At 44.2% G+C, this 22833-nt stretch overlaps 1 protein-coding gene across 9 annotated transcripts in view; it reads left to right on the plus strand.

The window, feature by feature from the left end:
- AP2B1 (adaptor related protein complex 2 subunit beta 1) overlaps nt 1-22833 on the plus strand; it is an 86449-nt gene that overhangs the window by 15691 nt on the left and 47925 nt on the right. For all 9 annotated transcript variants that reach the window (XR_014229938.1, XR_014229939.1, XM_082328226.1 and 6 more), the window contains 8 exons: nt 6969-7159; nt 9313-9534; nt 10355-10475; nt 12678-12773; nt 17473-17588; nt 18714-18879; nt 19393-19491; nt 22470-22729. Coding sequence is in view for 7 of the 9 variants with exons in the window: in XM_082328226.1 (XP_082184352.1) it covers nt 6969-7159; nt 9313-9534; nt 10355-10475; nt 12678-12773; nt 17473-17588; nt 18714-18879; nt 19393-19491; nt 22470-22729 (1271 nt within the window). In the remaining 2 variants the exon portion in view is untranslated. The remainder of the gene's footprint in view (nt 1-6968; nt 7160-9312; nt 9535-10354; nt 10476-12677; nt 12774-17472; nt 17589-18713; nt 18880-19392; nt 19492-22469; nt 22730-22833) is intronic.

Below are 22833 nucleotides of genomic sequence, written 5' to 3' on the forward strand. Positions count from 1 at the left end.
TTTGGAGGTTTTTTTAATCTTTGTGCTGCAGGTGGAGATAATATTTCCTTCTGGGAGACACCTGGTGGCATTTGTAGGCATCAGTAGGCAGAATTTGTTTACCCCGTGTTGGGTATGTTACAGTGAATGAGACCGTTGCTTAGGGGCTAATGAAAAGTGGTGGCGTCACTTTGGGGCTCTTTATAGGGCATTCCTGCTGTTTACATGTGGCTGCCCAGGAGGGAGAGCAACAGTTTTTGCAAAGTAAGGAGACAGCTAGCTGTAGCAAGCTGGAAATTAAATAGGTAGAGGTTCCAGAGGAGACTGTATAAAACAGTGTCTGTGTTAATGTATGTGGTGGGATGCTTGAAAAAGGCAATATGGGAGATTACCAGGGGAGTTCAGAAGCCAGCTTGTGTGTCTGTCTTGCAGCAGTCAGGCTGCAAAGATTTAAACTGGGGGAGAAGGGAGAGCTGCTGTCTGTAATCGATGGCATGGCTTCTGGTTAGCCACTCTGACTCTGCTTGCTCTGCCCGTGGAAGCCCCATTCAGGCTTTGGGCTGAGCTCCTGCAGCTGCTTCTCCAGAGGAAGGCTGCAGTCTGACTTACGGAGTAGATACTTTTTTCTCCAGGTTGTCATCCTAAACAGGTCTGAGGGAGTTTCAGGCCTGCATGTGGGACCTGATTTTTCATTTGTTTGGTTTTGGTAGGCTTGTGGATGAGGGATGCTGGTCTTGAGCACTTTCCATAGAAGCCGTACTTTTCCCTGCCTTTTGAATACTAGCACTCTGGCAGAGAGACGCAATGAGTTTGTATGATAATGAATGAATTTCCATGACTCTGCAGAGTCTGTCCTCCCAGACCCCTCATTTATAAAGCTTAATTGACAAATTCATCCATCAGAGACCTGTCTCCTTCCAATTACTGCCACCAGTATGCGTCTAATTTCCAAAGCGTTAGTCTTGCCCGATAGATCATTCCAGGATCTCTAATATCAATCAGAGTGCTGGGGAATTTTGTTGACATGTGTCTAGATGTTACATTTTCAATCGGAACAGACACTTCTAGCTATTGACAAGCACCATTTGTCACAAAACGCTGTGGCTATGATGTTTTGTAACTCCACACCCCCTGTTTTAGGGGTACATAAGGTTTTTGTTGATGCTTAGCTGGTGCCTCTCTTCTAAATAGCTGCTTGGATGAGAGACAGCCCTCTTTGCCACTGGATGGTGCCAGTGAGAACCTCTACAAGGAAAATTGCAAAGGGCCTTGCAAAAAAACCTGCAAAAGAAACCTTCCTGGTGTATGATAGGTGCCTGATCCAGGCTGGGATCAGACCACGGTGTGTTCTGGAAGAAGCATAGGGGGTTGTAGACCCTCGGTGATTGCCTACAGAGCTTAGTTTCCTGCACTGGGGGGCTCAGCTGGGCCAAGGAGAAACCCTTTGTGTTGGAGCCATCCCTGAATGGCTTCTTGCCCACCTACCACACGAGGTTCAACAGTTGGGGAAAGCATGGTTTCCTGTCTCACAATAACACATTCTGATTTTGCAAGGACGTGAGAGCAGGAGTGGTGTTTTAGTCTGCCACAAAGCAGCATTTTTCTGCAGTGCATATTAAGAGCAGGGAAGTGCAAAAACCAGTTAGGGCAAGCACGCTGTGGGAGGCATAACACTTTGGCTTCCCTTCCATTGCCACCTCCAGAAAAATTCATCCCACTTGCAAAAAGCAAGCAGGAGGTCTTCCCCACCCAGGCAATTTTTGGGACACGGTCAGGAACTGATCACGTATCCAGCAGTGCAGTTCCAGACTTTTAGGCACTAAAGTACAACCTCCTGCAATGGAATTAGTGGAAGATGAATGACTTACCCAGAGCCCTGGAAATCTGTGACAATTAAGGCTGAACAGGTGAGCTGTTACTTTCTAAGACTATTCATAGGCTGGGGATGTCTTTGTCTCCCAGGGTTTTAATTTAAAGCCATACACGTTACATGCATTAATGGTATGAGAGGTTCATATAGGTTCTCTGACTTGCCTCCTTGGGCCGTTTTAATAGTTCATAGACCATTTCTAGGGAAGCAAAGTAAAGGGGGGCTTGTAGATGAAAGATATAATTAACGTGAGCAGAAGTAGGGGTACTGTACTCAGGAGAGCGAGCTTATCTGTGTTGGTACTTGTTAGGGACCTTTCAGGCACACAGCATCGTCTGTGGCCATGAAAACTAGTGGCCCTGTGAAACCGGCATCCATGCGGATGCCCCCAATATCCCATCTGGGAGTCTGTGCTTAATGACATGGATGTAACATGCAAGCTCAGCGTGCTCTTTGAAAATGTCAGCACCTCTCTGTTCTCGAAAACATCACGTGGTGCCTGGCTCTCTTGAGGGTAGGAGCCTCCAGCTATGTGGGGAAGGCTGCCTTTCCTCAGCATCTTGTCAGAGCCCCTTAATTTTTCCTCCTTTTCTTCATTTTCTCCTCATTTTAATGGGATGGTAAGCCAGAGGTTCCTGTTTTAAGCAGCAGAACGTTGTATTTCATTAACTCCATTACACACTTGGTTTAATTTCCAATTAGCCTGGGATGCTAGCAAAATAATCTGATTGCTTTGACTGTTTGGTGTTCTAGATCTGCCTAGTTTCCCTCCTGTCCCCCCACCCCCTGCAAAGCTCTTCCGTGTGGGTTGATAGGCAGACACTCAGGTTTTCACCCACCCCCTTTCCTCCTTGTTGATGTGTTTTATACCATTTGCTCTGAGCTAAAGGTTTGAGCTGCCAGAAGGAATAACTGGCAAATCAGTGTTCCTACCTCTGCAGCTCTCTGCGAGGTCGGATCTGGTCTCTCTGGCTGCAGAGGGCGTTTGTCTGTAGGTGGGTTTAAAAATGTTGGGTTCTTGTTAAATCTGTAATGTAGTTTTAAGTGCAGGCTTGTTTTTCTTTTTTTTTTTTTTTTTTTTTTTAATAAGAGCCTGTGAGATTTAGTTATCCTCATCCCAATGACACTTCTTTGAGAGTCTAAATTTGTTGGGAAATTCCAGCCAAAAAGCAGGCTTATTGTCATTTGGCTCAACTATGCTCTGATGGGATGTTGCTGTGACTGCATTTGAATAACGTTGAACTGTACTCAGGGTGAACTGATCTAAATCAGTAAGTCAGGGACCTAGTATTATTATTAAATCTTCAATCTGCTCTGCATTTGTACTTCCTAATTATTTTTTTTTAGGCTGATTCTCACTGGTTGGTAGCTGTTAGCTTAAAGACCATATTCTTAATTGTGAGTCAAGTGAGGCATTTTGCCATGGAGTTAACTTATAAGTTTAAGCTTTTAAAAGCTTTTCCTGTTCAGTAATTGTTTGGGCTCACATATCTTTGGCTAGAGGGTTGACCTCGGGGGTTTTTTTCACTATTTTTCAGAACTAAAGACTATACTGGAGGTTAGTTTCTTGTCCTTTTAGTCTCCTCCTTCCAATCTGTGAAATAATTTATCCAACTCCTGGTTGGTTTCTCATCACAATGAACTTGTTGCATGTTTTGAAAAGCAGAGAATACTTTGCTAAAGAAGCTTATGGCTTTTTTTCTTCAGCCAAGGTATGGCATTGGCTGTGAAACTTCTGCAATTCCATGGAGGACTTTGTGCTCTACCACTGGTAAAGCTTTAGCTTTACTTTTAATATACCCCCAGCAAGTACATCATCATTGCTATTTATTTTTCAAGGTAAAAAAACCAACCTGTTCTGTAAGTTATTTTATCACTTTGTACCTTGTACTTGCTGTTCAGTGCAGTTGGACTTCACTATTTTGTGTTGTTCTGTTAAGGAAGAAGTATCAACCGAGTTGAAGACTTAAGGTTCAGCTTTGATGTTGTAGATATTCTTTGGCCAAAACATCTTTCTAAGTATTTCCAATGACACTTGTGTGACTGCCAAAGTATATACTAGGTTACCAGGTGATGCAATACATGAATTGGTGTTGACTGGTTCTTAATGGACTTTTTTCTCATACCTGAGTGATAACTGTTAGTATCCCAAACTGTGGACAACGTGTCAATCTTTGTTTACGTGTTGCCTGAGCCATCACTTAGTGAGAGCTGTCAGCAGAGTAGGAGTCGTTGTGTACTGGAATGAAACCATGCAGTGCCGGCTTGTATTGCTCTATGTTCCTGTCTCGTAATGAAGCCAATGGCAGCGCCAATGAAGAGAGGTGAACGTGCATACTTGAACCAGTGTTTATGTTGGACTGGTTCCTGAAATCTGTTTTCATTTCAACTGTGCTGCGGCTGTGTAAAAAGCCTTGAAGATGCTAATTATTTTTGTTGGCATACCATAACATATCAATATGTTCAGTGTGAATCGCCAGCAAGTACTTTTTTTTTTTTTTAATAAATGTTGCTTAAAGTTTGAAGATATTCCCCATCCCTTCCCTTATCCCCTTTTGCTTCATTTATCTTCTTGTCACCAAGTTGACAACAGCGCTGTTCTGCTAAGGTAGAAGGTGAGGACCAGCTGTAACTGGGGACTATGAGATTGTATATCCCAGCCCGTCCCCCAGAACTGAGCTGCCACCAAATGTTTCACAGCCCCTTCCAGTCCTTTTTTCGTAACACCCGGGGAGACCCCAGCCCATACTCCTAACCGCATCTTGCTATCCGACACTTTCTCGTGGATGCTTTTAATGGAAACCTGACCTCTAGTGGGTTGCCATGTAGTGTCCCATCCTCAGCTTTGCTTTGGACACTTGCGTTTATGCTGCCATGCTGGTTCCTGGAAAGAGCACAAAAAGATTGTGAAAGCAAGATCTGGATCGCAGCAGGGTCTCTGGGCTGGAGCTGCTGTGTATCAGGCAGCCCGTGGTAACAGCGTTTCGGTGCCTCCTTTGCCTGTGGCAAGCTCAAAGTGATAGGCTTCGCTTACTCTGCAAGGAAAGAAACTTAAGCGCAGCTGCTTTGACTTGTACTTGCCCCAGGGTTTAGGATATCCACATGGCCCAATTACTACCACTAAGGTAGCGCCTGGCAGTGGGAGTGCACTTGCCAAAGCTCGGCCCTATTCCTTAGCACAACTGACAGGTACCTTTCTGTCATTTTTTTACTTTAATTTTTTTTTCCAAAGTCCTCATTTCATTTTATAAGTCCTTATTCATAATGGTTTTGAACTTTTCAGTTGCTTTTATGATTTGTCTTCACTTGTGAACTTCCAAAATATAATGAAATTAGGACAGTATTTTACTTCAGTTTTATGCTGTGTCACATTAACCATTCAGGAATTAGGCAAATTAAATAATGGGAAGAATAAGCAGCATATCTTAATAAGTTACTCATTAAAACAGTACAAGAAGACAGCAGTTCTGATTGCTAATGATTTTGGTGACAGAAGGCTCATTCAACTAATGAAATTCATAAAATCTTGGATCAAAATCCTATCTCTGACCTCTAGGTGTGAAATGCAAAACAATCAACATTACTGTGCTTGCGCAATGACTTTGGAATATATTGGTTTAATGACAAGCAGTGATGGGAGCAATGCAGAGAATTTTCTGGTCACGCTGTTCTTGTTTTCAGTATACTGCATCAAAAGCATCTTTAGTCATCCAAAGAATCAGACAATTTTAGATAAGATGTTTCTTTGCCTTAATCCCATAGAAAATAATGCTATAAATCTTTGTTTTAGCAGGGATGAATTGTGAGTTGGGCTGGACATGATATACATTGTAAAATATCCTGAAAATGCCTTTTCATAGGGTATATCGGTTTTGTGTGTTAAACTCAGGCTTAAATCCCTTTTCTAGTTAGTTAAAAAAAAAATAAGACTTTTGTCTCGTCTGCAAATTTTCTATTTTTGTCTATATATTCTGCAACTCTTCTATTTTAAAGATCTTCACATGGCATCTGTTAGAATAACTGTTGAACTTGAGTATGGAACTAAGAACTAGAAATTTGTGTTGCACTCCCACTTCTCGCTCTTGTCAAGCTGGACCCTGGACCTCCTCTCTGCTTCCTTTCATCCATGCTTAGAAAAGAGAAGACCTTATATAGTCTTAAATGTAGCAAGAATATTTTCGGTGATGAGTTGTGCTGGAGTGCTTGCTTTAAGGGGACGCTGGAAAGCAGACAAATGGATGCTATGGAGACTATTTGGGATTGAAATACGTGTTATTAAAAATTTCGTAGGAGTTGTCCATTTTAGGGAAATTATGTGTTTGCTTTCAAACTGGGTGACCTGACAGAATTGCTACAGAGCTGAAGGCTTCCTGGCACCTGATATCTCCTCTTCCCGAGGAGACGGTTCTTCTCGTTTCTCGGATCGCGTTAAGCAGTGTGCCACAGGACTGCCAACGGGAAATTAGGCAAGAGGCATCCATTCCTGAATGGGTAGGGCAATTAGAGGTTTTGAGACCTTGACTATATCAGTTGAGCACCTCCTGGAAGTGGGGGGAGATGATGCTTACTTGAAGCAAGCCAGGGCGGGTCTGGAGCCTGCAGGAAGGTGAGATGTTCTTGTTCCACGTGGACGCTCTCTGGTGCCATCTCTAGCTCCCTCCAGAGTAAAGTCTCCTGTGAGGTCCTGGTCCCAGGTCCCCGTTCTGTCCAGAGGCAACTTTAACTTTTGTTTATCTTCAACAAAAATACTTTCAAGTTGTAATTTCTCTAGCAAAATGCTCTTTGCACCTGTGCTGGCTTTTCATGTTTCCTGTGTGTGTCAGCAGCCCTCTCCTGCTGTGCTGCTATTCCTTCACTTCCTCCCCAAGAGACTCTTCAAATTTTGGCAAAGAGCAAGGTTACAGTCAAGCTTTGGGCTCTCCAGGTTGTTTGTGAGGTTGTACTGGGTCCCTGAAGGTTCGGATGACTGACACGGCGGCTGCTGCTGAGCAGCTGATAGCACGCACCAGGATCTCCGTGTTTGTTTCCCGTGTGTAACCTATGCTAAGCCTGAGTTAATCCCTGCCAAGCCACTGGTGGCATGCTAGCAAAGACCGCAACTTCTTGTCTCTTCTCCCAGGTGGTAGCGAACGCTGTGGCTGCCTTGTCGGAAATCAGTGAATCGCATCCCAACAGCAATCTGCTGGATTTGAACCCTCAGAACATTAACAAGCTGCTGACAGCTTTAAATGAGTGCACAGAGTGGGGCCAGATCTTCATCCTGGACTGTCTGTCCAACTACAACCCCAAGGATGATCGCGAAGCTCAGAGGTACGCTTGTTCCTGCTCTTCGCACAGGCCATTTAAGGTTATTCAGTAGCAGGGCACTTGCAGGCTTCTGGCAGTGTTGCAGCTCTGAAAAGGGCTTGTAATAACAGGGGTCTCTGTTCAGGTCTGTAACAGCACAAATAAGACGTGAAGTAAAAGAGGTTTGAAAGGGAGGCAACTTTGGGTGGTTTGGGCTGATGCTGGAAACCTGCCCCTTCCCTTTGCAGAACCACTTTCTCTGTTTATCGTTAGCTGCTTTTTTACTTTTTTTCATTTAAAAGGCTAGTTCTTAGAGGAACTGGCACTGCTGAGAAGGGATCAACCCAAGACAAAACCTATAACAATGGTTGACCCATCTGGAAGCATCGTTTGGAGGATTTTCTGTTTTAAAGCAGTGCTTTCAAATCTGGTTTTGCTACTTTGAGAGCCAAGAAGCCCTTATGGGTTTGAGGCTTTCCAAAGTACTGCAGGTCTGAGATCAGAATACTTTTTCCAAGTGAAAACTAGTCTGTGATATGATAGAACTGAAGATAAAGGTAAGAAATGATTTTTCTTATCGCTCCAAATTCACCCTTGTGCTTTTACCTTTAGCTGCAATGACTAAACCTAAATACAAAGACCTTAGGGTTTAGGTAGTGGGGTGTTAATTCATGCACTTCAAGCCTTCTCCTCATCTGTGTCCAGAATCCCAAAAAGTCAGATTCTGTACCCAAGAGAACAAAGAACCAGCAAGGAAAATTACTTGGAACAGGGGAATTCTCAGACTTGATATATTTCATGTAGATGATGTGGGGATGGAAGGGGCACAAGCCCACGTGCAAAATCCTGGGCAGGCCTTTTCGAATTTGATGGGTTTCTTCATTTGACTGGTTTTTGAGGCACAACAGATAATCCACTTTTTTTTAAAAAAGCCTGCCAGTAGTCTTGCTGATTTATTTTCTTTTTTATCCACCTCATTCCCCCTTGTGCTCTGTTTCTGTGCCAGAAACAGCTATTAATGAGTGCTAGAAACCTGCAGAGATCTCCAGGGTGTCAGGCCAGTATTATCCTAGCTTTGTCAGAAAGGGACCTCCAGTTTGAACAACTGTGAACATGTCCTGGTTCCTCATCCGTAATTGCTCTGAAGAGTGGTGTATAAAACTGGATGGGCAGTAACTACTTTTACTCCTTTGTATGGAGTTTAACTCTCGGAGCCTGCCTTATTTCAGGTAGGAGAATGACAGCACCTAGTTTTATGTGGTGGTCTCCTTCCCAGCAAGGCCGGCATCATTACCCCTGTGCATGGAGAAACCGAGGCACGGAGGGATGAAGCAGCTTTGGCATGCCAGGTGACCTTGGGCAGTGGCAGCAGGGGACTGCCCCCAGCTTTGACTTACAGACTCCTCTGCTCTTCACTTAGCCATGCTGCTTCCCTTCCAGGGCAGCTGAAAGCAAATCTTTCAGGAAAAGAAACTTTGAGGCACAGATGGGAGTAAGATTGTTCTGGGTTAGCAATATGCAGGAGGGGGTGGGAAGAAACTTGACAGATGCTGTAAGAAAGACCATATGAACCCAAACTTCCTTTCTGCTTGGGATGGGTTGTTTAGGGTGCTGTTGATTATAGGATCCACTGAGGCAAGTGATGAAGCTGAGACTTGGGAGGGTATTTAGGTCACTCTTTCCCTATATCTTCAGAGTAGCAGAAAGCTTTTTTTGCAGAAACAAATGGTTGAAATGGCAGCAAACCTCCCAAGCAAGCCGGAAGCGTGTATCACCTCCGAAGGATTATATGGGGGCTAAAGTGTTTTTCTGATAGCAGTTTTGTTAAAGTTGTGTTTGTAAGTGACAGACGAGATCACAGAAATAGAGAATACCACCAGGCAAAAGCAGAAAAAGCTAATAACTGAGCATGCGTTGGGACCGTAAGGCTGAGAGCTGGAAGAGTTCCTGAGCAAACTGTGGCAGGAGAGAAACTTGAAGCTGTGAGAGAAGTCGTTCTTGTTTGCTTCCTGCTGTGTTCAGGAAAGCAGGACTTTGCCTGTTCTTTGTGAACAAAACCAAATCAAAGAAGTGTCTGAGGAAGCTGTTTTCAGCTAAATTTCCTAAATCTGGGTAAGATCTGAAATATTTGTCATTATGAAATAAATGTGAACCCTTTCTTGGTCCTCTATCTCCAGTATTTGTGAACGGGTGACCCCTCGGCTGTCTCACGCCAACTCGGCGGTGGTGCTGTCAGCAGTGAAGGTCTTGATGAAGTTCTTGGAACTTCTTCCCAAGGACTCTGACTATTACAACATGCTGCTGAAGAAACTTGCCCCTCCACTGGTGACCCTGCTGTCTGGAGAGCCCGAAGTTCAGTATGTTGCCCTGAGGAACATCAATTTGATTGTGCAGAAAAGGTAAAGCCTCAGGGGGGTGTTATTCCTGGTTTGTCGAAGGGCATCTGGTTATCTCAGACCTTCAGGTGTTTCCACATGCACAGAACTTCATTTAATCCAGGTTCAGATCCCTCGAGGGACGGATTAAACAGTCTCATGACTCTGGTAGCCTGAATTAATTTTCTTTACGGCATACTTGTGATACCAGTATCATACAGTATCTCTTTACCTGTCTTTTTCTTCACCGTCTTTTTAAAAGCAGTAAGAACTGTGCTCTCATTAGACTATAAATCAGATTGCAAATAAGGAGGAGGGTGTAACTGTACAGTTCATAGTGACCTGTAGAAACTCGATGTGCCTATGCTATTCTCTTCAGCATAGAACCACCAGGCTGGTGACACAGTGATGTACAGTGGGTTGGTTTTTTCACCAGTTTACTCCCACGTGCATGTTTAAATACTGTTGTTCCTTGCTGGAAAGGTGGGATAGGTTGGATAGCACTTTGTGATTGTATTCAGGGCAGAGTTACTGTGCACTGACATCTTGCAAGTGAAAGCAGAAAATGAGTTTGTAGGTGGGTTTTGCATTGAGATGAGGGTGTTATTCTTTCACTGAAAACACTGACATCCACTGACTGTCTGCAGTGGTTGCCTCAGCAGTTCAAATGGAGGAGGTAGAGATGTAGGCATAGTTAGAGAGACTTGAATTCTGGACACAAAATGACACCATTCTGTTTCTCAGCGAATGTTTGGGTAGATTTCTAAACAAATGATACCTTTGCTTAGGATAGAGCCCATTGTTTTTACCAGTCTTGAGTGAAACAACATTATGTTCCCTCCAGGCCTGAAATCCTGAAGCAGGAAATCAAGGTGTTCTTTGTGAAGTACAACGACCCTATCTATGTCAAACTGGAGAAACTGGACATCATGATCCGCCTGGCTTCTCAAGCAAACATTGCCCAGGTCAGCTGAGGAACTTCTGATGTGTTCTGCATGTGTTTTGGGGATAGAAAACCCTCTCATGGTCCTTGCGTGAGGATATATGCAACTAGTGCTAGTGGTGTCCTGGCGTTTAGGCATCACTGTCCCTGGTATAGTGCTCTACTTAATTGGAGGTGTTGGAGTTTTCTCCATAATTTAAATGTTAATAGCATGGTATGTCTTGCATCATGACCGCTAGGTAGATCTTGGTTTACAGATTACAATTCCAGGAGGAGAGCTGATGTCTCCTGTCAAATGAGTCACTGCTAGTGCTGAGGTTGGAATGAGAGGCATGTTTCAAGTGAGAGAGGTGTGCCTGTAATGGAGGCATTCAGAAAGGCCAAACATTACCAAAGTGTGAATTTCAAGTGTATTAGTTAAATTGTTAAATGCTTGCGCAGGCACTCTTCAGAGCTAAAATAACCTTTATTTTGCTTATCTTGTTTCCAGAATGGAAACAGCACAAAGCTAAAGCTAAACTGAATTGAGACTGCTTTACAGTGTAAATTCTCCTGGGATCTGATGTAGTTTTAATCCAAATTCCGTTCTTAAAGGAAGTGTTCTCAAGTGCCACCCTGGCCACAAAACCTAACACTAATGCAGAATGATTAATGCCTCTGGTTAGTGCTATTATTGTCCTATCCTAATTGTCACAAAGCAGTTTCATTTAATGTGACATTTTTAAGCAGCTCTCTTCAGCTCTCTCCTCTGATGCTTTTTTGGAACAGAGCAAGGTAATTCATGCCGCTTTTGTGCTGGGGACCTGGAAGACATTTTAAAAATCAGTTTCCGTGAGAATGTATTCAGCATTTTCTATTTACTCTTGGTAGGCTCCATACCAATTTTAATGCATAATGTTTAGATAATGCAGGTTGTTAGGATGAAAGGCACTGGTGTCTGGAGGGCAGAGTCTGGAACTGGGACCTGCAGACTAATGAATGAATCTCTTCCCGGTTCTAAAGAGGCATTCCTAAAAACAACCCAGGCTTCATCAGAAATACGTCCTGAAATGAGACCCAAGGAGAGCAGGCTTCTTCCCACATCCTCCCTGTGCGGCTTGTCGAGACTCTTCATCTCCATGCCTGTTCTGGACCAAGGCAGCAGACTAGTTGAATCTGAGGCACTCGGACTCGGGCAGTATTTGAAAAGCTACTAAATCAGGGTGCTCTAAGTACTGTGCAACATAGATCATCCAAGGAAATAATAAAACTTCAAAACACAGGTGTCCTGTCTGCTCCTTGCAGATTTATTTGTCTGCAGTCTGGCCCTTCAAGGCCTCTTTATCTTGCCATTGTTCTGAGCAATTGGCATCGACTAGAGTTTTTTCAAACAACTGTCTCGCTTTGTGCTGTTCACCTCTCCCTTGCAATCTATTTGTGACATCACAATGAAATCCCTGATGTCATGAGAAACTGAAACAAATGAGACTTTGAGGGAATATAAATTGTGTAGGGTCTTTATTTTAAAATCATTTTTTCTAAGCTAAGTGATTTGTTTAAGAAAAAGTAGCTTTTTAGTTAGTGGTCTGTAAGATCCCAGTAGGTTCTGGTTTAAGCCCTTGTTAAGTTTCCATTAGCAAAAAAACTCAGACAAAATAATAAATCTTATTCTTAAGAGGGGAAATATTTTCACATTGTTATTAATCTCTGTATAGGTGTTCCAGGGTGTTCTCGGATCACCTCTGCATCCTCCTTTTGGATCCAGTAGGGATCCAGAGGTTCATCTCAGCACAGAAAAGGAGAGGTCAAAAATGGTTGTTGCTGAGAGCTTTGCGTACAGTGAATGTAGAACGATAAGTACAATAAACGATACGTAAAATCTGTGTGTGTGGATGTGACCCCTACTTCACTGTATTTTCAGTGTAAAAAGGAGTAACAACATTTAAGTTTGGCAAGGCTGATTTTGCCCCCAGCTTTTGTTCAGGGGAATTTGAAAATAATCTAGATCAGGCCATCTTTTGGCTTTGGCCAGCCTAAACTAAGTCTTGCTGTCTAATCCAAGCCAGTGGGTTTCAGAGATAGAGATTGATTGCGGAGTTTGACTGTGTTAGCTTTGAATGTGTGTGGCTGGCTGTGGCAGAATACATCCTGCTCGTGTTCTGGTATTCAAGTAGCATCACTTGTCAGAGTGGGATGTTCTCTCTGAGTGACCCCAGGGACTCACGTTGGTGCGCTTTCTCTCCAGGTCCTGGCAGAGCTCAAGGAATACGCTACTGAGGTGGATGTGGACTTTGTGCGCAAGGCTGTCCGAGCAATTGGGCGCTGTGCCATCAAGGTTGAGGCAAGTATCTGAAACTTGAGGTTTTCTGTGGCTCTCTGTCTTCAAAAACAATGATGGGCTTCACCATCTCGTTCCCACGTTACACAAATTTTCTTTGTTCCTCTGATGGCAATCAAGTGACCTGGATACATCATGCTCCTGGACAAAGCCCCAGCTGAACAGGAGGGCTTGTGAGCTCCAGTTGAGTACATCACAGGAGGGTGCTGCGTCCCTCTCACACCTCAGCTCACAAGCAGAGCAAGGCAGCTAAATCATCCTTGGTGGAACATTTTACTGTACTGATTTGAATGGAATAATGACCACTTATCCATAAGGACCTCCTTTAATAGCTGTGGCCTGACCTTTTAGAGGGGGAAGGAGAACAGATTGTGCAGAGGAACGCAGTATTATGAAATGTTTTGTGTCCCCCGTTTCAGCTGAATAGAACACATGCATAGAATTGCAGAGATCTGAGGCACTTAAGTGCAATTTGCACAAACATAGAGTGACCCTAATTGCTTATCTAGTGTTAGAAGTCCGTATAGCTTGTAGCTTCATTTGGAGTGTGATCTCTTTAGCCTAGATGCTTATGCAAATAAGTTCCCAAGAACCTCTGCAGTTATCCAAAACAATATTCCGAAATGTCCTCTGCTGGTTGAACATCCACCAAAATGCTTGTAATAGAATATTTTTTTTTTTTAGTGATGTCCCTGTTAATTTCCCCGTAAATGAATCTGGTATGCCTGACAGGAGCTCAGAAACCCTGTGAAGAGAGAGAAGACTTACGCTGTGGTGTTGGTACTTTTCAGTAAACTGATAACCGAGTGTAAAATGTCACATAAGTGGTCTAATTTCAGCTGAGCTCATTTAGCAAAAGCTAAAGTGTGTTCCCATGAGCGTTGCCTAACAGCAGATTTAAATAAAAACCTAATCGTGCCTGGCTGAATATAGTGTCAGTGCACAGGTTTCCCTTGGTTCAGCTAAACTACTGTAAAGAGGACACCAACTTCTGTCCTCTTGAGAGAATCGACTGCCTGTGCAGCCTTCTCTTCCTTCCTTCAGCTCTTTAAAGGCTTATCACTGCTGTGGGCTTTCTTTTAAGCGTGGCCCAATAGAGCAGGTGATCGCTGCCTCTATTTCATGTCTGCAGTTCAAAATACCGGAGTGCTCCTTCCACGTTGCGTGCAGGCAGGACGCTGTCTGGATGGAGCCGCAGCAGTGACAGTAGAAAATGCTCTTCAGCATGGAAGAGAGCTACCGAGAAGTTAAAAGAAGCTGGTGGTGGCACTTTCTGTAGCAGTGCTTGTGCTTTAGGTCTCAGTAGGGACTGTCTCGCTAGGATTTGGCCATGTGTCTGTCCTAGTTTCACATGAAAGGTGGTGTATTCCTGTAGGATCGGGGTGGTTTTAGAAGTTTTTACCCTTTCCTGCTGTCATCCCCTACGTTCGTTCTTTCCATTCCTGATACCATGACAGTCATATTCAATATGCAAAGGACTAATAATGATGTTCCAGCAAATTTGCAGTGACCCTCTAACTATGAATTTTGTCTCTCAATAAGTAGTGTTAACCTTGATTTTTTAGCAACGCTCCTTTGAATACCCTGCTGCTAAAGATGAGGTCTGTTTTACTCCTCTGACAAGAGCCAGATTTAAAGAGGGCAAATACAGAACAACTCATTACAGTGTCCTCATCTCTAGGTTAATCCCTGTCCCCAGTGCATCTGTGTTTACTAGAGGCTGTTTGCACTGTGAGTTATGACTAATGGAAGAGCATTTTCTCAGCCATCAGTGTTCAAGTTCCCAAGGCTTAGAAATCTGCTTTTTGACATAGGGCACAGCTGGCAGGAGCTGTTGATGAATGAGTATTCATGGGGAACCTCGGCTCTGCCTTCAAGGATCCTACCTTTTGTCTAATTGTCTCTCCTAGAAGAGTAAGGCAGTAAATAAAGTTGTCTGCTGTGACATGCGCCGTAGAGCAAGTGTGGCATTACCTTTGCTGCGGAGCAGTGCGTGGTGCTAACAGCAGAGGTAGCGCTCGTTTTGGAAATGTAAGCGATACCCATGCTGAATAGCAAGGCTGATGGATTTTGCCCAGGCTTAAGTAGTCACATGGGTTTGGGGGTGACAGAACAGCACCATTTTGCATGGATAGGCTGGCTGGGCTCAGAGTTAGCTTGAGTATGTCGACAGCAAACTGTGTGGTGTAGCTAGACTTGACAGCATGAGGTGAAAGTATCTGGCTCGTGCATCGGTTTGCTCCATTGACAGCACTAGATGAAGAAGTCATCTGATGCTTTGATTGTAAGGAAACAAAGCACCACTCCTATGGGAAAAGGAAATGAACTGGATGCAGAAAGAATAGCAATACCTCTGAAGCAAAGGAGAAGCAGAAGAAGCCATATTGGAGGGGGATTTATCTCAGCTCCAAGAGATTCTGCCAGCAGCCCGGTTCTTAGAAATCATTGAGGCTTGTGGCTGTGAGCGTGGTATGTGCTACTTCAGTAATCTTGCGGGCTTTCATTTGGTTTCTATAGAAAAACAAAGCAATTTTGACGTTGGTTGGTTGTCCTTCCTCACTCCAACTTGAGAGCTGTTCTGGTTGGGGCACTCTTTCATCAGTTTGCGGAGCACTGCAGTCCCCAGGGATGTCCACCTTCAAACAGCGATGTGTTTACAAGGGATGGGGTGAGCTGAGATGTATTTTGCTACAGGGAAATTTTGTTAGAGGGACTGCTCTACTGTGTGTGACTGCTCACTTTCCAAGGGACTCTTGGGCTAAAAATCAATACTGCATACTTCAAAGTGGATGTTTTGCTCTTCCTAGAAAAATCACGCTTCAAAATGTCTAAAGAAAAGAAAAATAAACTTTAATTTGCTTTTCCTTAAATTCTGCAGCTCTTAAAGGCTCGCTAGTTGCAGGCTTTTACAGGGCTGGACTGCGTGTTACAATTAGTGACTGGTGCTGTAGGTTCTGTAGAGTAGAGTTGGCTTAGGACAGATTTACCCCAACTACCCCTTAAGGCCACTTGTTAAAACATTTAGTGAAAGGTGTTAAGAAACTGGTAAGAGATGAAACTGCAAGCTCTGAAGCATCTGTCTTGCAAGGACTTTGAGTGGGGTTCCCACTGTCAGCAATGTCAGTCTGCGTGGAGCCAGGTCCACGGTCAGTCTCCATGAAATGGAAGAGTCTTCCAGGTCACAGGCCTCAGATCTCTTCTTGGGCAGGAGAAGAGATCAGAGTAGGACATTGTCAGATTGCCATTTCACTGCCTCTGTAGTGGCATAGTACCTGTAAAGCCATGCTAGAGAGAGGTATCATAAAAAATATACCAATCATATAATTTTATATGATACCTCTTCTTACTCTAATACCAATTGTATTGGATTTTTTTCTGTTTGGTGTGAATTTCAGGGGAGAATCTTAGTCTTTAGTGCCAGTTTGCAAAGACGGAGCAAATGCTGGTTTATAGTGTTTCCTCTCTTAGCTGATCCCCGTGCCAGCATTGCCACCGTTTGCACTTGTAGGCTGTGTTTGTAAGATACCACAGCTAGAGTCACGAGGGCCAGAAATCACCAAGAGGTTTTAGTCCCTGCTTGTCCTAAATTCAGCTCTACAAGTCTTGAGGTTTATCCTTGAGATTTTTACCCGTTCTCAAAAAACTGATTCCTGTAACTTAAATGTAATTTCATTCCTCCTCCTCCTGCCCAGCCTTCAAGTGCTCTGAAAGTGAAGGGGACTATTAGCTCACTTGAATTGAAAAATCCACCTACGTTGCTGTTGTTTGTGCCCTACGATGTTTGTCTCGATCCCGAATGCTTTATGAATGTTCTGATGGTGACTGCCTAGGCAGTGTCGTGAGCAGTCTGCTTCTCACATTAATCACCAGCTGTGTAATGAGGCTTCATATGTGCTCTGCTAATAGCCAAATCGCTGTCCTTATTTGAGACTCTGTGGTGCTGGAGTTGGTTGCTCCTGTGATGTCCTGCCTCACTGTGCTATTTGGGAATAGACCTCCCTGAATTATTTGCCTCTAACTCCACTTCTGGTTTCTGGAGCATGCCAGTGTCCAGTCCTTGTTATCCTACAGTGTCTGTGGCTGGGAATTTTGAACGAATTAATGTGAAAGCTGCATTAGCAACAGCTGGATTTCTATTTATAGCTGTATCTTCACATGTTGCTAGTGACCTCACCCCAAAAAATACTGAACCTGTTGCTGGTGTGAGCTGCTTTTTGCTGCTGTTCTTGCAGCGTGATTGACAGCATGGCTTTCTCCTGCCTTCTAGCTTCCCTAGACACCTTCCAGCAGTCCCTGTCAAAACTCTCCCAACTCTGGTTGCCACAGCTTGGGCAAGTTCAAGAGAGGTTATTTGGTGGCCTGTTTCAACTGCTAGCCAGCAAGAGAGGGATATAAGTAGTAATGCAGGCAATGTTCTTAAGGTCTCTTGTGTGGTGATCCAGCTATCTACTGGCACGGTTGCTTCAACCGTTACTTTTTGCAGGAGCTGGAGTCAGCTGGTATCTCCACTGTAATACACAAGCCCTTGTCAACCTGTAGGTTGTTTCTGGACACACGTATTGAGTTGGTAGCTGTTGTCCATCTATTTTCCCCCTCTGGGCCTTTTCTCATCTGCATGCCTCATTCCTCAGCGTGTGCTGTGGGCTGGGAAGGAGTGTTTCTTCAGCTTGTTTGAATTGTATTCTTCTGTTCTTCTCTCTAGCAATCTGCGGAGCGCTGCGTGAGCACACTGCTAGACCTCATCCAGACCAAGGTCAACTATGTGGTCCAGGAGGCCATTGTTGTCATCAGAGACATCTTCCGCAAGTACCCCAACAAGTATGTGAAAGTAGTACAAGGTTTTTGGAAGCCCTTGTCTGCTAGCATCAGAATGGAGCAATGTAAAGCTCGCTCAGCATAGCTCATCAGGGCTCTGAAACAAAGGTGGCCGTTCTTGTGAAAAGCAGTGTCTATTCTGAATCTAGCTTCTAGTATGGGAGGATTCAGATGTTGGCTCTAGATGAGGTATCAGCCTGACACATTATTAGTTTGAATTGAAAGCTTTTCCTTCCCTACCACTCCATATTGATGCTGAGTATAAGCCTTAATCAAAACCTAGTGAAGCTCTTGCAGAGAATGCCAGAAGGAAAATTTGACCAAGTTTACAGCATCAGGCTTCTGGTTTTGCTCATCTCCTCAAGAAGGCTTATATACAAAGCCATGAAAGTTCGTGGCTCTCATGGTCTGAGATCCCAGTCAGATTGTGTTGAACAAAACACTGCTGGCTTTCTCCATCGAGTGTCCTCTCTGGCTTGGGCAGTACTCAGCTTCTTTTGAGCCGTTTCTGCAATAAGGTTTTGTCTCTTCAGCTACTGTACAGCAGCAATGTCATTCAGCAGAGACTTCATCATCACCTAAAAAGTAATATGGGACACCTGCAGGCCTCTCTGGTAATTTCTGCTGTCAGTTGCAAGATAGATTGCCTGCCTATGACAGGGATACCCACTAATGGGAATAGGGGAAGCTAAATAATTAGTGTGGGGTATTGTCTGTTTTACAGCAAAGCCTTCGGGGAACTGTAATATCCAGTTTAGAGTTACCAGTCTGAAAACACGAGCGAGGCTGCAGGATCTGATACAGACTTGTGGTTTGAACTGTTGGATCAAATATTCCCTTTAGCAAAGCAGAGAGGGAGGCAGCTTTGTCTTGAATTCCACATCTGGGTGGTCTTGCTGCTTAACGAAACTACAAAGCTCTTGAGGACCCTGTGAGATCTTAGTGCTCAGCTTGGAGAAGGAAAAAGCCTAGGAATATCTTCTGTAGTTGATTGAAAATGCTGCTCATTGCATGGAAATAGAAGATATTGTAATTCAGTGCAGGATTCTCTGCAGAATGATGTGGGCAGAGATGGAGTAACACAAGTTGAATTCACCCCAGTAACCCACCTGTACTCTGACACATCAGGTATGAAAGCATCATTGCCACTCTCTGCGAGAACCTAGATTCCCTGGATGAACCAGATGCCAGAGCTGCCATGATCTGGATAGTGGGCGAATATGCAGAAAGAATTGACAATGCAGATGAGCTGTTGGAGAGTTTTTTGGAGGGCTTCCACGATGAAAGTACTCAGGTAAAATTGTGTTGTGCATCTTACCTGTAGTGTTTTGTGCAGTGTATTATGGGACAGACAGTAAATATTATTGCAGCGGTCAGAAAATAACTCCCAATGAAAACTTCAATATTTGGCTGAAATAAAACTCTTGGGAGTCTGTAGACTTGCTCTGTTGTCTGTATCTCCCAAACATCTCTTCTTGGAAGGATAAGACGTAACAGGAGGGATTTCTAGATGTTGCATACTTCTTGGGGAATAGCCCTACTAGGGACCAGAACATACAGAAGAATAGTGATGAGATGCATAAAAGTACGACATAAATCTCAGTGTGCTGATCAGGGACTTGTCTGTGAAAGTGTTTTGCAACAGGCAAGAGTCGGAGTCTCATTGTATTTCACTGGCGAAGAATAGTGTAATGCTGTTACAAAGTGTTGGACTTGAGTTTCATATCGGTAAAGGACATTGAGACTTTGGAGACATTGCTAAAGCATGGATGAATTTTCTAATCTCTACTGTGTCCCTTTCTCTTAGGTGCAGCTCACCCTACTGACTGCTATAGTGAAGCTGTTTTTAAAAAAGCCTTCTGAGACACAGGAGCTGGTTCAGCAGGTCCTCAGCCTGGCCACACAGGTAAGCCAAGATATCCAGTGAACCAGAGCCCTCCAGACACTGTGTTGGCCTGCCATGTGGTGTCTCCCATCTGCCAGGCCGATCAGCTTTGCAGTAGATAGGATTCAAGCATGTTCCCCTCTCTCCCAAAGAGACTCCGTTTAAGAGCTGCTCTGTGCCTGTTACCGTGCCATCTGCTCTCTCCTTCTTAGCTCTCACTTCATCCCAATTCCTTCCCCATTCCCCCACCACGTGAGAAGTTGGGGCAGGGTAGAGTTACGAAGAAACCAAAATGCTGTCTCCTTGAAGGTGGCTTGCAGTTAAAACATCTGGAGCTATGACAGAGGGAAAGGGCCTGGCAAAGACTTTGGTCTGTGAACAGCAAAGCTTAAGCAGTGCTATGACAAAGAAAGACCCAAGGTCTGGGTTTTTTCCTTTGTACATGGATGCTGTCAACCAATGTGGCAGCTTTGCTGGAGGCTGTACCAGTGGGTTAAGATCCCGGATTCATTGTGCGTAAGGTGCTGAGTTTTGAGCTCAGATCACTGCAGGCAGGGCTGGGCTTGAGCTGGCAGACAGAATTGCTGTAGTTCTGGAGGACATAAGTGGAGATGTCCTGGTGGCAGGAGTGGGTAAGACCTCAGCTGATCCTCCTACACTCCCCGGCTGTAATGACTGGGGTAAATGTGTGATGGCATAGTCCAAAAAGAGCAGCTCCTCTCCAGACCTGCTGTGTCAAGTGATGAAGATAGTCTCCCAGCTGTTCTGAATGGCCTGCGATTTGTTTCTGAGCAGAAAACCTGGAGCCAATCATCAGCTGGTCTTTTTGGTCCTCTTTGCTGCAAGAAGTCATGGTTGTGGACTTATTAGTACTTAAAGCTTTTATTCATCCCTTTGGGGTGTTGCATTGGTCGGTGGCAAGAAGTCTGTGGCCCGCTTTTCTTGCTTCAAAACCTGCTATTAGGCAGGCTCTCAGCTCCTCTTTAGAGAGAGGTGGGCCAAGGGCTTGCTGTATCATTTGTCTAAGCCAACAGAAGAAAGATACTAAGTGTTAAAACCCACTATGCTGAGTCACAAAATGCTTAATGGCACCCTAGGAATATAATAGGCGTCTGTTTTTTCTGTTTGTCACAAATGTTGATTCAGTCTGGCTTCTTGTATTTTATATGAATAATAAGTCAATGTAGGATAACTGGCTGTAAAACACTAAAAAGTCTTATGCTTCAAGGTCTGATTTCTAGGTAGAGACGCTTTTTCACTTGAGTGGGAGAGTAATTACATGTGCGTTTCTTTCCTCAGCTTAGGTATTGTTGCACTTTGAGTGTCTCTTAGGGTATGTCTGCACAGCAAACTGCAGGTGTAAGTGTAGCAGGAGCCAGCTTAATCCAGCCAACACTGGTAAAAATAGCAGTGAAGCAGCTGGGGATGGGAGGGACACAGATGTGTAGCAACGATCAAGGTCCCTGGCAAGCCCATAACCTAACGGATGGCAGAGAGCCTCTCCGTCTCCATTGCTGTTGTCTGTCTGGCATGGTGGGTAACGAAGCATGGCTTGTTCGGTATGCACCACAGGGGTGCATGCAGACCCTGCGGAGTGGAGAACTGGGAGAAATGTGGCAAGGGAAGATCTGAGCCTCTTGTTCAGTAGATTTACTAAAGTTTCAAGTCTGTTTATTTGGCTGTGAGAAGAAACAGTCTTGAATCTGTATGTGCCTGCAAGTAGATAGGAGCATGTGGTCTTTCCTGTCCGCCCTTGCAGAAGCCCTGCCTGATCTTGAACTGCCCACTGCAGGCAGGATGCGGAGATTCTTGAAGGAATTGTTAAGGGTGAAGGGTGTAAAGAGTCCACGACACCACCATCAAACTGAAAAACAGCACTGCAGAGAAATGTCAGTTGACCCAGACCTTGTATCTAGGTCCTTACGAGCAAAATGAGCTTAGCATGCTCAGTCTCATTACAAACAGAGGTTTTGCTGTGTGCCTGAGAATGTCTTGAGACAGAGGGCAGAGAGGCAGGTTGCAGCAGGTCAGCAGCAGCATGAATGAGACCACAGAAGAGGAAAAGAAGTGCCAAGGAGGAAGGCTAATGAGGTGTATGATATGTTGCCAGATTTTTACAGGGGAAAAAACCTCAGAAACATTTACCCTGTTATTCTGCTGATGTGGGGATTAAAAATCCCAGTTCTTGTTTCCATGAACAGTTCAAACATGTTGCACTATGACATAAAACCACACCACCTCCCTTTCCCTAGAACATTAGCTGCAAACTATCACCGCTCACAGATGGGCAGAGCTGTTCGAAAGGAGAGAAATAATTAGCACAACATGCAGAGGCAGAAGTATCTGCAGTAAAACAAGGGTATTATTGACAGCTGGAGAACTGATGAAGTATCCTAACTGTGTATCATTAGCATCTTTCCATACTTCATTAGATAACTAAAAGGCAGGATAAATAAGATCTCTCTTGGTATGAAGAATACGGCTTATTAAGATCCATCCTGTAGCTCTGAAGGGTCTTTTTGTCCAGCAGTGCCCTTGGGTAAGTCTATATTTCCAGGAATCTGGGATCATTCTGTTACGATGTGCAGTATTGCATGTCTGCTATTAGTATGTGACAGAGTCGTTTCGACTCAACGTTCTTTTCTCCTGTCTGCACGCCCTTGGAGTTCTCCTAATACTTACTGTTATGTTAAGTAGCAGGAGAGTTTGGAAAGCAGTTGATAGCTCTGTGGGTTGGAGCAATTTTGGGATGTAAATCCCGGGCTTTTTGCTCCCTGACCAGCTGAGCAGGAAGCTAGGCATTAATATGTTGGTTCTCAGTTTTAATTTTGGGATGTTCATCACAACAAGCAGTTTGTAACATCATTCTGAAATTGGTGACTGTGTCGCTACGGGATGGTTGGGGATTTTTAATCCAGAAGAATCACTGCTAGAAAAATTAGGTGATTACAAGTGTTAGTCCCCTTCAAACTTGTGACTGATGTATTGCTTTGTCTCAGGATTCTGACAACCCAGACCTGCGGGATCGTGGCTACATCTACTGGCGCCTTCTTTCCACGGATCCAGTGACTGCCAAAGAAGTGGTCCTCTCAGAAAAGCCACTTATTTCTGAAGAGACCGATCTGATTGAACCGACTCTACTAGATGAATTGATCTGCCATATTGGGTCTCTGGCTTCTGTGTACCACAAACCACCCAACGCTTTTGTGGAGGGGAGCCATGGGATCCACCGCAAACACTTGCCAATTCACCATGGAAGGTAAGCTGAGGCAGCTGTGGTGATAAAGGACAGAACTGGTTGTTTCTTTCTAGCAAACAGTCCAAAAGATGCAAGGGTCTTTTATAACACTCTAGTGGTTTTTT

Source organism: Platalea leucorodia (assembly GCF_965183815.1).
Source record: "Platalea leucorodia genome assembly, chromosome: 16".
NCBI lineage: Eukaryota > Metazoa > Chordata > Aves > Pelecaniformes > Threskiornithidae > Platalea > Platalea leucorodia.